At 43.0% G+C, this 16,213-nt stretch overlaps 1 protein-coding gene across 3 annotated transcripts in view; it reads left to right on the plus strand.

Moving 5' to 3' along the window:
• The window catches only part of MBOAT1 (membrane bound O-acyltransferase domain containing 1), an 82,347-nt gene that overhangs the window by 23,710 nt on the left and 42,424 nt on the right, over window positions 1–16,213 (plus strand). For 2 of the 3 annotated variants that reach the window (XM_045002801.1, XM_045002800.1), the window contains exons 2-3: window positions 13,270–13,415; window positions 14,156–14,233. In XM_045002801.1, the coding sequence (XP_044858736.1) occupies window positions 13,270–13,415; window positions 14,156–14,233 (224 nt within the window). The remainder of the gene's footprint in view (window positions 1–13,269; window positions 13,416–14,155; window positions 14,234–16,213) is intronic. The other variant, XM_045002802.1, reaches the window with a different exon arrangement.

Genomic DNA, 16,213 nt, shown 5'->3' on the forward strand with positions numbered 1-16,213 from the left:
GCGACACGTCTCCCCTGGAGGCAGAGCCAGGCGGCTCAGCTGCGCGCTGCCTTGTCCGCAGGTGCCATCCCGGCTAATGGGAGCTGCAGGGGCAGCCCCAACCCTGATCCCTGGCTGGAGCACTGGAGCAGGGCAAGTCCCAGACCCTGCTCACCAGTGGGAGCTCAAGGGCTGGATTAAAATAGCTGGTGGGCCGGATGCGACCTGCGGGCTGTAGTTTGCCTACCCTTGATTTAGAGCAAGCTCTTGAATATGCTTCTTTCCCTACTGATCTCTCTGCTGTGGGCACACGTTGGCTGTTGTTGCAGGGAGGATAATGAGTGTTGCAGTGTTGGGTATTGATGGTCGTTGGTGGGTTTTTTTTGTTGTTTTTTTAAAGAGCATTAAAGTATTTGTTATAGAAAGAAAAATTCAAACAGAATTACATTGACTTGGAAAACGGATGCAATACAGGAAAATGGGAGACAAAACTTTAGACTTATCAACTTTGGCCCCAGCTAAGGAATGTACTTTATGGTTAAACGTTTTAAGCATGTGAATAAGCTCATTGAAATCAATAAGACCACACACATGCTTAAAGTTAGGCACATTTCTGAATTGGGGCCTATTATTACTTGAAAGATCGTGCATTCCTTACCTGTATCTCCCATTGGGGCCTGGGGAATTTAATTTGAGTCATGACTAAAGGAACTGGGAGGGGCAAAAACATGTTGTCTGTTCATTTTTGAAAGAAAATCAAAGTGTATGCTGTATTCTTGTCTGAGTGGCATAGTCAGATATTACAAGGGAATATTTGACCTGCCATATAAACCTGAAATAAACCCTTAATACTGAACAAACATTGCAGATCTCTTTTGCACTACCACTTTAGTGCATTGTTACTTAACTGTTTACAAAAGAATCTTGAGAAAATAAACCCCCCCAGAGGGTAATTCTCTGGAGGCTGTATTTAGATAAATATCCTCCCAAGGACTTGTGTGGCTGGCAGGAGTTCTAGGTTCTAGGAGTTAAAGAACCTTCAGTCTGTTTGTCTTGTGTCAAGCCCTTACCTGACAAAACCTGTCCAAGATATCTAGCTAGGGCTTGGCAGCCTGTTTCCTTTTCATTACTGAGGGCATGTCTACACTACAGCCCTAAGTCAACTTATATTAGGTCGACTTATAGCCACCGCGTTAATTACTGCAATGGCTGATGTCCACACTACCCCTTCTTCTGTTGGTGGTGTGCGTCCTCACCAGGAGCGCTTCCACTGACTGAAGAGGGGCAGAGTGTGGTCCTGAGAGTCAGGACTCCCCGCCGGGAGCCCAGCTGCCCTGTCCCTCCAGCTGTCACCTCCCTATTTCCAGCTGGGACCGTGGGACTACTGGCTTCTTGTTTCCCTTGGTGGCGAGCCTCCAGGCAGCAGCCCAGCTGGGAGTGGGGAGCCTGGGGGCAGCAAGGCTCTAGCTACCTGGCTTCCTTGTCAATTTCCAGCATGGAGCCATGAAATTGACAAGATAGTCAACAGGCCATGTAAGTAAGGCATTGTCTACACAGACACTGCATTGCCCTAAGTACACTGACATAAGCCCTACGCCTCTCATGGAGGTGGAGTTATGATGTTAGTGCAGTACGGCACTTAAATCGGTGGGACAAGGCTATAGTGTGTACACTGACATAATTGGGTCAAAGCTGTCTTATGTGGACCTAACTGTGTAGACCAGGATGGAGTGCTGCCTGGTTGCTATGGTTCCTGTGGCAGTGGTGGTGGAGGAAAGGGTTAAGTAAACACTTTCGAGGATTCCTATGAAGATAAAAGCCCTTTGCTTTGTTGGAGACCTTATCAGATGTAAAGAGACCACTCAGCATTGTATTTACCAGCCAGGTATTCACTTATAGGAAATGGCCAGGTAAATCTGTTAAATTTTATAACAAGCCAGGACCTGTGTAATCTAAGGGAATGTCTGCACTGGCAAGTTTCTGCACCACAAGTTATACCAATTTTATTAAAACGCTGGAATTAAACCGCTATTGCGTGTCCACACCGCGCTTCTTGTGACGCTGGAGCGCATCCACATTAGCAGCTCTTGCAACGGCAAAGACAGCAGTGCATTGTGTTAGCTATCCCACTGTGCAACTGGCCGCAGAGTGCTTTGGGAAGGGTTTGCAATGCCTCATGAGGCAGGCACAGCATCACACGATGCAGGTTTCACAATCCATTGTTCCATGGGCATCCTACTACATTGCCAGCTGCTTTTCAACTGAAGTGGGCGGGGGGGAGAGTGTATGACAGGAGTGTGTATGTGTATGGGGAGGGGAGAGAGACAGTGTGTTTTGGGGGACAGAGTGTATCAGCATGCTGTCTTGTAAGTTCAGACAGTGGCAGGAAGCAGCTAGTCCTGAGGCAGGGGGAGGGGGAAACCACGACATCAGCCCCTCCCTCTTTCCCTGGGCTCTCCTCACAGCAATCTCTCTCTTCTCTCACACTCAGACATCTGCCTCTGTGTTCAACAGCACGAGCATTTCACATTAATGGTTTGCTTTGTGTCCCGGAGCAGATCAGCACAGCACACAACGGCTGTCAGAAATGGTGCTTTGAAAGGGGAGGGGCGCATGTCTCTAGGGTAGCCGAGTTCAAAACAATGAGCAGAGTGGTCATTTGAGGCATTATGGGACAGCTCTGGAGGCCAGTTACAGTGCAGAAAGCAATCAAGTGTCTACATGGGCAATAGAGCGCTGGAGCCTCTGTGCAAATAGCCTTACGACTCTCGTCTAGGTGTTTTGGTTTTTTTGTAGCACTGCAACTGAGGAGTTTCTGCGCACAAAGGGGCTTGGCAGTGTGTACACATCTGCAGCTTGAGTGCAAAAAGCTGCTTTACTGCGCAGAAACTTGCCAGTGTAGACAAGCCCGAAGGGTCAGAGCGTCAGCTGCTGCCTGAGTCTGCCTCTGACCACATGGAAAAGAACAAGGTGGCCCTGTTTGTCCAGCACATGGGATTCACTGGGGCTCTGGGGGATTTTGAGGAAGGCTCAGGATGGGGCAAGGTAGGGTTGACTGCTCTTCATGTTACTATCTCGTGCAGAGCCCCTAGATTTCCACCAGTTAGAAGTCAGAGCTTGGAACAAATCTCCTCTGCACTGCTGCTGAGCAGTAAGAGGGGGTCCCAGGCTGCCTTGGTGGCGGGGAAGAGGGGGTGAGAAAAGGGGGCAACAGAGAGTGTAGCTGCCTCTTGCTTCTGAATCCTGAGAAGCCACATCACTGGGAGGCCCTGTCACACCACCCAAGCCCTGTGCCCTTTTACCTAAAGGGATTATTTACAGAATATATACCACAATGTAAACCTCCCAACGTTTCTTTTGCTTGCTTCCTGGTAGTAGTATTTTAATCCTTGTTAATCAGGAGGCATGGGGCGGACTCCCCTGGGGAGCAAGTACATAGATAAAAATGCTGACTCTCAGAAGTATGTTGGTTACTATGATATTCTTCTAAATCTTTGGCTCAGATTTGGATTTCTGTAATGCAACATGGACAATTTGGTTAAAACTCAAATTTGATACTTCGAGTTATTTCAGGAAAGGCTATCTCAGCGGGCCCTGTAATTCCATTAATGCAACTCAGATTCATTTCTAGAGATGAAAGGGCTTTCATGACCTAGCTAAACTATGTTGTAAAATGAAATGTTGTATAACAAGTGTTTTGTTGGTTTGGGTTGCTAGGCGTGGGTGCTTCTGAATTTTAAGTTAGCAAGGTGAGGAAGTGACTACCAAGAGAGAAATGAAAGCTTCTCCTTTTCTGGAAAATCAAGGGCTGCCACTGGTGCAGTCTTTGAGCCATTTCTAAGTAGGTACGTCCTCTTGAGTTGTCACTTTTCTTTTCCTTTTCACAATTCCAAAACCATTTCACTTCAATTTACTCATCATCATTTAAGCAGGATAAGTCTGGTCATCAGTACTTCAAAAGGAGACCCATAGAGAAAAGTCAGTGAAGGTAGCACACTTCCCTCTGATTCAGCATTGAACCAGTGTTCCAGCACCATGGTTAGGGAGGCAGGAGATGACATCTTTCAGTTGATTTGTGAAATCAAGGTCCCAACCACATGAGGTCATTAACAATCCTGTAGCACTTTTTGCAAAAGTTAGGGTGTTAGTCCTGTTTTCCTGGCACAGTTCCAGTTTGGATAATTATATTTCACTTATGTTTTTCCTTCAAGTATTCTTCACTTTCTGTCCTGTGTTGTGAATTGGCTTGTAATATTGCTCTTAAACATCTGCCACAAGAGGTGGCAGCATTTCAGAGACATGTGGAATTAATATTATTTTATTGTTACTATTTTATTTTATTTGTAAAGCACTTTTCAAGATGAAAGTTTCTATTATCAGTATAAAACACTGGTATTATCACAGTCTGGGCAACTAATATGCTTCACAGCTAATGTCTTAAGGTGTCTTGATTAGAAAACCCCTGAATTACTGAAGTTTTCTAAGTACTCCTGGCTATCTCAGAATTCCTTTGTATCTATCATAGTAAGTTACTGGTATTATCCATTGAGAGAACTGGGTTGTGGCAGAACATCATTGCTCATAACTGAGCACTAGTTAAACATCTGTGCAGTATACCAAATAGTTGCAGTTCAGTATAAGAGTTGTTGAGAGCAAAATAGAGCCTTGGATCAATCAGCCGTTAAAGGTAAGCATACGGGCTTGCATGATTTCTAACCTAGAATTAAGTTATAGATTAGATTTTTCAAGACTACTTTTAATTTTTTTCCTTTCTAAATTTCCAATGACTTCAGATTTATTCTATTCCACAGCTATATCACATGTCCTACTAGTGATTATTCCTTTAATGGCTTCTTAAAGGTAATCCAGAAAGAACATCTGTTTCAACTTTAGAGTCTAAACAACAAAGATTATTGACCCTGTAAGTAGGAAATCAGCAGAATTTACTCATGAAAACAGCATCACAGGCCAACATTCTCGAGATATGTGCATGGAGATGAGCTGTACAGCTCCTGTGAGTGCACCCAGCCCCATGTTAAAATTTCCTCTCCCAGTAGCAGGGGTAGATATGGTGATTTCCCTGCTTTGGGTGGATAGAGTTAAATCATCTGTGCCAGAGAGAATTTGTCCTTTGAGCTCATAAAAATGCTTCAGAAAAGAAAAATATTTTGCCTTTGGAATGGCCCAGATTCCAGGAAGTGTCAGGTTTGTTTAAGAAATTCCTTTTGGGTATATCCCAACTCTCCACAGACACGTGCACATGCATCCAATTTCAAATATCACAATTTGGATGTTTTTTGATGCTATCAAAATACTCTGTTTAATTTTCAGCATCAAAATATAAACATTTCCAGCAAAGTGCACTTAATTATATTTGTTTGCCAAGTGGCGCTCTTGGTTATGTATATAAGAAGCCTTATGGAGAAAACAAATGATTACACTTCGAAATCCCTTGCTTTTCCTCTGCAGACATACATATCTATGACTAATGGGGACATTTCTCTGAGGGCCCCTTATTAAAATGGTAACCAAACAATGCTGCCTGGCATTTGAGTTAAGAATGAACGCCTGCAACCTTTAGTCTTATTCACCTTCACTGATTCTTAATGCTTTCCTGAGCACTGAGAACATCTGGTGGCCTATGAGAAGTTACTTGCTAGATACAGTGCTGGTATCAACATCATAACTGGGACTAAATAGCTCCCTTGTAGGCAGGGTCAACATTAACATGTCTTGAAGCATGGATTACCTGCTGGTCCCAAGGATCAAGGCATACTGGCAGTTCTGCTGCTGACCGTGCTGTACCTGCTTAGTGAGTAAAACAGATTTAGAGCCTGATGTTCAGGTCTGGCTGAATACTGTTCAGCACAGGACCTGAGGGCAAGAAGTAAAAGTGACTTTCTGTCACCTTTGCATTCCTGTAATCTGGGGCCAGTTCAGAGCAGACTCCAGCCTGAATGTTAATTGCCACTGTTTAGCTGGGACTATTTTGGCAGCCAGAGATCACTGAAGTGCATATTCTATCCAGACGTGCCTCTATGTGCTGTCATTTTGAGTTTGGAGAGAATTATAGTCAATCTAGTCCATCCTCCTACTATTTGGCAAGTGTGAGGTCAGTTTTTGAGCAAGTATAAGGGGAAAAATAATAAAGGAAAAGCAAGGTATTTTGTGGTCAGACTTGTGGGCAATTTGCATATGCTAGGATTACTGCAGGATCAATGGAAAGAAACTTTTTTTTGAAGTGAGAGATGAGTAACCCAATATGACCTGGGTGAAGCAGTGACCAGGAGTGTTTCCAGTGATTTATTATAAGGGTGAAGCTAGGGAATTACCAGCTCTAAATCTTCTGTGTCCTGACTCTAAATGTTCCAAGAACTTCCTAGCAAGGGAAAGTATTTTCCCTCTTCTCCTTTATAGGTTTTTCTGTGGTTTGAACAATCATTTTTAAGAGAGAGGACAACACACTATTTACTTCTCTGTGGAGCTGTCATACCTCTCTGTTGCTTTCCTCCTGTTGTAGGAATGTGATGAATCACTAACTATTCTGGTCATGGGGCCAGTTTGTCCACTACTTAGGAAAAAACTGTGCAGGGAACAGGAAACTTCGGATTCCCTCTGGCATTGTTTCAACTTCATAATTCCATTGGATGAGCTGGGTTTGTTTCTTGGTGGGAAAGGCAGCAGGTTCCGTTTACTACATCTTCCAATGTCCTGAGGTCTGTAGAGATCTTGGGACACCTGTCTGAGGCCAGGGTCTCTGCACATTGTCTTGGACCTTTTTGGCTCCTTGCCCAGTGACTGCGGTCCCTAAAATCATCCTGCTGTGGGTGTTGAATGTAAGGGAAACAAATACAGGGTAGCGCAGAAGGGGTCAGCTTTATCTTACGGCGCGTCTGTGGGAATGATAAGAGGAACGTGGCCCTCTTGCATCATATGCCCTCTCTGTTCTCAGACATGCCCATGTAGGAGCTCCAAAACCTGGGGGTGGGATGCCTGGAAGTGATCACTTCTCTCCCATCTGCCAGACCAGCCACATCTGCCAGATCACTGTCTCCTCTTATTAAAAATAAAGTGTGGATGAATGGGCCCTTTAAAAGGTGACCTCTTTTTGGTAATGATCACCTATCTACAGTATTGTATGTACAGGAGAATCACATAATCAGTAGTAATATGCTTGGATAATGTCATTCACAGAGTCCAGACAGTGGGCTGTTGGTCGTTCGGTTTGATTTGGTTAGTAGGTTTTTAGATGCAGTTTGGATTTAAGGGCCCTATGACAAACACAATTAATAAGTAATTGTTCATGGGGAAAAATAGAATGAATATAGGAAAAAACATGAAATTTAATTCCTTTCTTCACCATCTGTGCTATGCACTGACGATTTCCTTGGTCTGTCAAAGAGAAAGTAGATAAGGAAGTGTTATTTACTCCTTCTCATAGTACAAGAATTAGGGGTCACCAAATGAAATTAATAGGCAGCAGGTTTAAAACAAACAAAAGGAAGTATTTCTTTATACAATGCACAGTCAGCCTTTGGAACTCCTTGCCAGAGGATGTTGAGAAGACCAAGACTATAACAGCGTTCAAAAAAGAACTAGAAAAATTCATGGAGGATGGGTCCATCAATGGCTACTAACTTGGATGGGCAGGGATGGTGTCCTAGCCTCTCTTTGCTAGAAGCTGGGAATGGGCAACAGGGGATGTATCACTTGATGATTACCTGTTCTGTTCATTCCCTCTGGGGCACCTGACATTGGCCACTGCCAGAAGACAGGAGACTGAGCTAGATGGACCTTTGGTCTGACCTAGTATGGCTGTTCTTATATCACCTACAGCTTCCCCAAACTTGAGGCTTAGCTTTGCAGCTACTGTTCTCTGGTTGAGGAGCTTTCAATAACAGTCCATCCAGTACCTTCCTTTATTAACTGCCTGGTTGGAGTTGCCCCAACTTCTCTCTTTCTTCAGTGGCAGGATGCCTTGCTGCTGCATTATATTGCTGCCTTCACTAGCTGACTGATGGACCAAGAGACAAGTTGAATAATGAAAACTGAGGGGGTGGTGGTATCTTTCCAAGGCTGGCCTTGGCAGCATACTGTGTGCTCTGATGGCTCATTTATTGTATCTTATTCAGTAGAAATTGGCTTTGTAGAAAGCCAATGCATTTCTTTCATGTTGTCAAGGCTGAAGAAGTTTGAAATGAAAAGAGCCGAAGGCAACATTGAATGGGCATGAGCTGTTAAAAGATGGGTTATGTAATATACAAATAGTTGTAGGTTTGAAAGGGAAGGGATCAGTTTTAAGATAAGTGAATAATTATTTTCCTAAGTCAACGTTCAGAATCCCCCAATTCATTATTTCCACTGTGCTGTTAGCAACACCAACAACAGAAATGGTACGAACCAAAAGGAGGGTGGTTTTATGCTCTTCTGCCAATGTGGCAATTCCCACAGTCAGGGATTTTTGGGGTCAGGGAGAAAGAATGAACTATCCTTCTTTGTGGTCCAGCACTGAGTGCACACAAATTGTAGCATATAAAGTTACTTTAAAGCATAGTCATGTTCTCAGTTTTGAAAATTAGGGAGAATGTTTGTTCTTCATAGCAACCTTACTTAACTACTTCAAATATGTATGGTAAGCAAAGGGTCCCAAAGGAATCTGCATAATAAACTGCAATATGCTTATTGTGTTATAACTCCACTCTCTCTCTCTCTCTCTGTATGTGTGTGATACACACACACACACACACACACACACACACACACACACACACACACACACACACACACACACACACACACCCATATGATATGCATGTGATCATTTATTATGCATTGTTGACTGTTTCTCTTCCTCTTCTCTTGAGATGTAGAATTCTCCCCTCCCTCAGAATTAGTTTCCCTGATGCAGAGAATCGACAAGATTCAGTCTGGCATGAACACCAATTTTTCTAGACAATAAAAAGCTGTAGCTTTAAACCACACTACATGGTTAGAAATGGGAACTCTATACCATTGGAAAAAGGATTCCCAGCTTTCTAATGGGACCCAGCATTTGCATCAAGCCCTGGAAGATCCTGTGAAAAAAGACTTTAAATCTGTGAAAATTTTAAGTTTAGAAAAGATTGTGGATAAATTTTTTGATTTTTTGAGCCTTGCACAGCTGAACTCATGGGTAGTGATTTGTAGAAGTGTTGAGCACCTGCCACTCCTGCTGGTAGTCAGTGGGAGCTGTGAGCATTCAGGATCTCTGAAAATCAGTCTCATGGTAACTAAGGCCCTGATCCTGCAATGCGGATAAAACCTTTATACCACACCATGTTGTGCATACCCTTGTACGTACAGGAGAACCTCAGAGTTACAAACACCAGAGTTATGAACTGACCAGTAAACCACATACCTCATTTGGAACTGGAAGTACACAATCAGCCAGAGGTGGGAGGGAGGCAAATATAGTACAATACTGTGTTAAAAGTAAACTACTAAAAAAAGGGTGGGGGGAAGCAGCATTTTTCTTCTGTATAGTAAAGTTTCAAAGCTGAATTAAGTCAATGTTCAGTTGTAAACTTTTGAAAGAACAACCATAACGTTTTGTTCAGAGTTAGTTATGAACAACCTCCATTCCAGAGGCGTTTGTGATTCTGAGGTTCTACTGTATTAAATATGCATATAAATTGCATGAGTGTTTTCTCTAATAAAATTGCAAACAAACAATGCTTAGTGTTATGTTTTATCATGGTATAGTTAGAGGGGGTGAAAAACCATGCATATATTTAAGGCATCACATTACATATTGCCCAAGATGCAGAAGAAGAAAATGGTACAAGCGTAATTTATGCACAGTAGTTTCTTTGTTGATAGAAAACCTGTGAGGAACAGATTTTAGATAATTATGCACATTAGCACTAAACAAAATGAAACAAAAATACAGCATATTCTTGCTGGAGTAGCTTTATCAGTTGGATAAGGATATGGAGGAAAGGATTTTGAATGCCTGCATTACAGTTTGGGTCATAGCAGGTGAGAAGAAGGAGATGACCAGGGTAGGGGTGAGTGTGCCCTCAGTCAGTGAAGAGGCAGTCTCTCAGCATTGTAAACCACATCCTCTGCTTCTGTGAAACAGTTAGAAAACAAGTGTTTAATCTTGAAAACCATGCCATTTGTACTGCTTTCTCATTCCCTTTAGAGTAGTGCTTAGTCATTTACTTTCAAAATGACTTTCAGGGGTGCTGCTATTTCAATTTGTTCTTCTTTGATTCCCTCACTCTAACCTTCCTTTTCAGATACTGTAAATTACTTCTAAATTGTTAGCTCTCTAAATTAGATTTCCTGAGTTAATGGCATGTTGTAACCATGGTGCTGCAGGCAACTGTTAGTTTAATTCAGGGCAAGAGGGTTAAGTGAAAATTACAATTCCAAGATTATCACTCTCCATGTAAATTAGATCTATGGCACTGGAGCTTCTTATAAAGAAATTGCCTTTAAGCATTGAAAGTAGAACGAAAGTTAGGGCTAGAGTTTCCTTTTACTTTTATCCCAGTGTAAGGAGCAACATGGAGCTGTACTGCCCCAAAAGCAGTACAGGGAGGGAATTGTGACTCTGAAGGTCTAAGGCACAACCAAGATCTCGGATTGAATGGTCAATGAAATAGTGAGTGGCCTTTGCTGGTGAATTTTCCATGACTAATGCTCCCACAAAATGGGGTGTTGTTTTTCTTTTAAACAGATACACAGGTCAAAGTCCATGTCCTTTCCCTCTCTGTCCATCATGGGTAGGTGGGGTGGGCTTTGAGGAGCCTGCATAGTGGTTCAGCAATCCAGCCTGCCATGCAGCTGAGCTCCATCAAAGCTTACCTATGTACAGCCCCAAAAGAGAGGGGTTGGGACAGGCTTTGAGGCCAAGTACATTACAAGTAGGCATATCCATGTGGTCCCACATACATAGGGCACAGCTGGAGGCTTTGGGCTGTAGCAGTGGCTATACTGCCACTTCGCAGACCTGCGGAGCAGATGTCCTCCTCCACTTCCAGATCCCACTGGACCCCCCCACTATGCTAAGCCTGACTATGTGAGATTGGTGTTCCAAGAGTGCTCTCAATGTAAACAGGGTTAAGACATAATGTAACAGCTGCCTGTGCTCAACAATTTGTACAATAGTTCCTGGGTTTTATAGGACCAATAAAGTCATCTTGCTGTACACTGCAAATGGCTTTCCCTGAGATGCTCTTTACATCTGCTTTTAATGCTTGATACAGACGGAAGGAGTAATTCCCTTATTCAGACAGGCTTAAAGTATTGTCATGGTGGGAGAAGGCTCCTCTATTTATTCCTGAGTTGTAATCATATGATGCCTTTTATTGTTTAAGTGCTGACTATATTACTAGGTTGTACAAGACACAAGTAGAGACTGGCCCTGCCCCAAAGAGCTTGTAGTCTAAAATCCTACGTGTTTTGAACGTTAGACCTGCAGCAATATCCATTTTCTAAATACTGAAATAGTTTTTTCTTAAAAAGCAGCAAAGAGTCCTCTGGCACCTTATAGACTAACAGACAAGTTTTTTCTTACTAATTGAACCAACAAATATTTACAGAAATCATTCACTGTAACAAGACCATGCTGAATATGAATGTGATCTGCCATGCCAAAGACCTTAATGGTATGTCTGTACTGCAGTGTAAACCCAGGGTTCAAACTGAGGCTCAAGCCTAACCTCCCTTCTGTATACACACAAACAGTGCTAAACCTGGGCTTGGACCAGGGTTCTGGGACCCCATGGGGGTGGAGGGTCTGAGCCTGAGTCAAGCCAGGAATTTGCAACATAGATGCAGCCCTATTGGACCCAGAGTCTGGAAGTCTGTCAAAAGTATTTCACAACCACACCGGCCAACTTTCTTTGTTCTCTGGACAGTCAAGTTTTCCCATGCTGTACCATAAAGAACGGGCTAGAGTGGCCACATTTTGGGAGATGCTAGGAAGGCTGGGATATGGGTGGTTGGAGTTGGGCACACATAATGAGGTGTAGATGTTGGAGCCTGAGGTTGGGTCCCAGGGTTCAACAATTCCTAACCTAAAGTTACAAATGAGTGTAGATGCTCAAACCCTAGGTTAACAAACCCAGGGTCTGCTAACTTGAGTTCTAATAACCCTGGGCTTATTTTGCAGTGTAGACATACCCTAAGAGATCACAGCCCTGAACTGTTTATTTAATATGTGACTTTCATGTGGAAAATAAGTCAGACCCAGCAGCGTTTAGGCAGCCTTAGTTCAAAGGATTTCCCAATGAGAGATGCTAACTTGGTCTAGATTCACAGCTTAGTATGTTGCCAAAGAGCTTGAGGTGAATGTTCAAGAAAAGGTCTGCAGCAAAATAAAGTAAATCTAGTCTTATCTGTCTAGGTTCCCATATCCTGTCCATCACTGGGGTATCTGAGCACCGTACACATTTATTAGAAAGAACAAAAGAGCTTCATTTGTTTTAACTCTGTGGGTTTTGTGGGGCAATTGAGGGGAAGGGCAGTGGAAGAAGCAAGCTTTGTGTTTTGCTTTGAATGCACGGAGGCTTGTGGCTATTCTGAGCTCTTCTGGGAGTGAATTCCACTTGTGGGCTCTGTCTCCTGCACACACAAGCCTCACTTTTGAGGTTGGCAGTTCCCATTCCCATAGCTAATTTCTGTTTTAATTAGCAGAACTCCTTATTATGGGCCTCATTGTTTCCAGCCTCTGCTGCTTGGGCATGCCCTGGGAGGAGAGGCCTCAAGGAGGTTGGTGCATTATGGGGAGTGGTGGGCAGAACCAAGATTCTACCCTCTTCCACCCCTGCCCATCTGTATGGAAGGATAAAAAACAGCCATGCAGGGGCTGCTGTTATTCTTGGAAGGGACTGTTAAATGACCCACACTCTGGCCCATAGGTTTTGATCCTTTTGTCCTTAGTCAAGCAAAGCTCCCATTTCAAAGGGACTTTACTGGGTGAATGTTCAAGAAAAGGTCTGCAGCAAAATCAAGTAAATCTAGTCTTATCTGTCTAGGTTCCCATATCCTGTCCATCACTGGGGTATCTGAGCACCGTACACATTTATTAGAAAGTACAAAAGAGCTTCATGAGCTTCGCCCATGAAACAAGGTCAACCCCTTTATTCTTTTTCCTCCTGGATCTACCCTAGTTTCTTGTCATAGGTGAGAAATTCTATATAGCTTTTTCCAGAGTCACAAAAGGAAGCTGTTGTGATCTTCAGCAGTGAAGCCTATGGCCAGGTAACATTCCAAATTTCTTTTTTGTTGTTTTTGTTTTAGGTCAATTTTGTAGCCTGTCAGCTGTTTGCCTTGTTGGCTGCTTTTTGGTTTCGCATTTATTTGAGCCCCAGCAATGTCAGTTCCGTTGTTCGTCATGCATTTGCCACTCTCTTTGGAATATACTTTGCTGTTTTCTGTTTTGGATGGTGAGTATTTAACTTTCAGATAAACAAACTATGCCAGCAATTATGTTTTATTTCATGTCAGTTTTTCTAGATTGTTTGTATTCAGTCCTGAGACAACTTGTGTGTTGCAGTCCTGCAAAACAACCTAACCGCCACAAAGACCAGAACAAACTGAAATGACTTGTAGATGTTTATTTGCAGTGTTGCAGTGTTGGTCCAACGACATTAGCGAGACAAGGTGGGTGAGGTAATTTAATCTTCTATTGGTCCAACTTCTGTTGGTGAGAGAGACAAGCTGAAGAAAATCTCTATGTAGCTCAAGAAAAGCTCTATGTAGCTCAAGAATTTGTCTCTCTCACCAATGGATGTTGGTCCAATACAAAAAAAATATTCTCTCCCCTACCTTGTGTCTCTTGTAGATGTATGTTGTATTTATCTGTGGCAAGTTTACTGCAGTCATCAAAGAGACACTATCACCCAAGAAGACATAAAAATATATCTCCATGAGAGGAGATGCATCCATTGTTGAGTATTCAGTTTGATTATTTTTAAAAAAGAACATTTTAGACCCAAACTGGTTAACAGGATTCTTACTTGAAGCACTGTTCTAGTCACTGTAAAAACTGCATTGTGGGGGTGGTTCCATGTTTACTGGCTCTATTTCAAATTTAGTTAGCTTACATGGCAGAAAGGGTTTTTTTTCCATCAGCCCTGCAGTCTTATTCTGAGACTATCTAAATGCTTATCTTTTTGTTTTCAAGGTACTCAATCCATATTTTTGTACTGGTGATGATGAGCTATGGCATCATGAACATTGCAAGTATTCCCAACATCCACAGGTAAGGTTACATGGGGGCAAGAATTCAATTACCCTGTTTCATCCAGAGGCTGGCACCCACACACAAGTTCATTTTGGTATCTTATCTTTCTGTTCTCACCACCTCCACTCAGTTGCAGCAGTTTTATGGATTTAACTACAGTATCCACTGTATCACATCTGCCTACCAAAGAGAGGGAAGGCAGTTTGTACTTAGCTCAGTTTAGCCTCCTGCAGCTTCAGCAATTTACATGGAGACCACTTGTCTTTAAGTTGTATTTGGAGATTATGTCAAGCCACACTCTCTTCAGTGTTGTGTCGTGGAGAATGGGTTTTAAAAAACCCTATTTTTAATTTTTCCCTCTTGCTGTTTGGCCTTTATGCATTTCCCATTTACCCTTGAGCTAGATAGTCAGAATAAGATCACAGGCAGTTCAAAATCTGTGGTTTGTGAAACAAGTCAGTATTTTGGTACAGTAACTCCTCACTTAAAGTCATCCTGTTTAACGTCGTTTCGTTGTTATGTTGCTGATCAGTTAGGGAACATGCTCGTTTAAAGTTGTGCAATGCTCCCTTCTAACGTCGTTTGGCAGCCACCTGCTTTGTTCACTGCTTGCAGGAAGAGTAGCCTGTTGCAGCTAGCTGGTGGGGGCTTGGAACCAGGGTGGACCAGCAGCTCCCCCATCAGCTCCCCCTATCAGCTCCCCGCTCCCCTAAGTTCCCATACAGCAGCTGCCCAGCAGGCTATCAATTGCTGGCAGTTCAGCTGTCCCTCCCACCACTGCCATGTGCTGCTCCTGCCCTCTGCTTTGGAGCTGCTCCCCCGGGACTCCTGCTTGCTGTGCGGGGGGTAGGGGAGGAAGAGGGGGGGCTGTCAGGGTGTCCCCCTCCCCCCTGCTCCCCACTTACCCCATCTTCCTTAGAGCAGGGGGGACACACAACAGGGCTCAGGACAGAGGGAGCTTGCTGGCAGCAGCTGCAGTCTCAGCAAGCTGATCTAATTAACAAGGCAGTGTACTTAAGAGTAGGGTCAGCGTACTTAAAGGGGTAATGTGCATCTCTCTCTCTCACACATACACATAGTTTGTGTCTCTGTCTGCGATGCTGTCTCCCCTCCCTCCATTCCTGCTGCCTTGTAGAGTGTGAAAGTTAACCCTTGAGGGCTCAGTCAATTGCTAGTTCATCATTTAGCAGTAAGGCATTCCCTGGGAAATATCCCACCCTCTGATTCCTCCACCTCAACCAAGCTTCATAATCATCATCACTGTGTACCAGTATTAAATTGTTTGTTTAAAACTTATACAGTATGTGTGTGTGTATATATATAATATAGTCTTTTGTCTGGTGAAAAAAATTTCCCTAGAACCTAACCCCCTCATTTACATTAATTCTTATGGGGAAGTTGGATTCGCTTAACATAGTTTTGCTTAAAGTCGCATTTTTCAGGAACATAACTACAACGTTAAGTGAGGAGTTACTGTACTGAACACAGAGCTTCACAGAACTGCAAATACAGGAAATGCCATTGACTTGGTGACAAGAGAGCATTAAACCATCACCAGCCCAAAAGTCAAAGTTATAGACTGTCAGATTTTAGTTAGTCTTTATGCTAAGGTCAAAAAGAAAGGTACTGAAACCACCATAGCCAGGTGTATGTTTAGTGTCTCACTGAACCTTATTGGGCAGATGGTACCTTGATCAGAATTGGCAAACTCTGTTGAAACCATAGCTGATTCTTGTACGAAGATAGGAAGCATCAGTAGAAGAGATTTACAGGGCAGTAGAGTAGTTCTCTTTGCAATATTTTGCAAAACATAATCACAGATAATGTATTGTCTCAGAGTTCTTCAAGCAATAGTTCTTTGTTATTGTTCAGCATGCTGAGCATTTCTTTCTCTGCATGTGGAATTGCTTTTCACTTGCTGTTATTTTGAGCTCTTAGTTGAAGATATGGAGGTAGTAATGTTACCTGGAAAATTGTTTTCTGTAAGTAATCCAGAGG

Source organism: Mauremys mutica, chromosome 2, assembly GCF_020497125.1.
Source record: "Mauremys mutica isolate MM-2020 ecotype Southern chromosome 2, ASM2049712v1, whole genome shotgun sequence".
Lineage (NCBI taxonomy): Eukaryota > Metazoa > Chordata > Testudines > Geoemydidae > Mauremys > Mauremys mutica.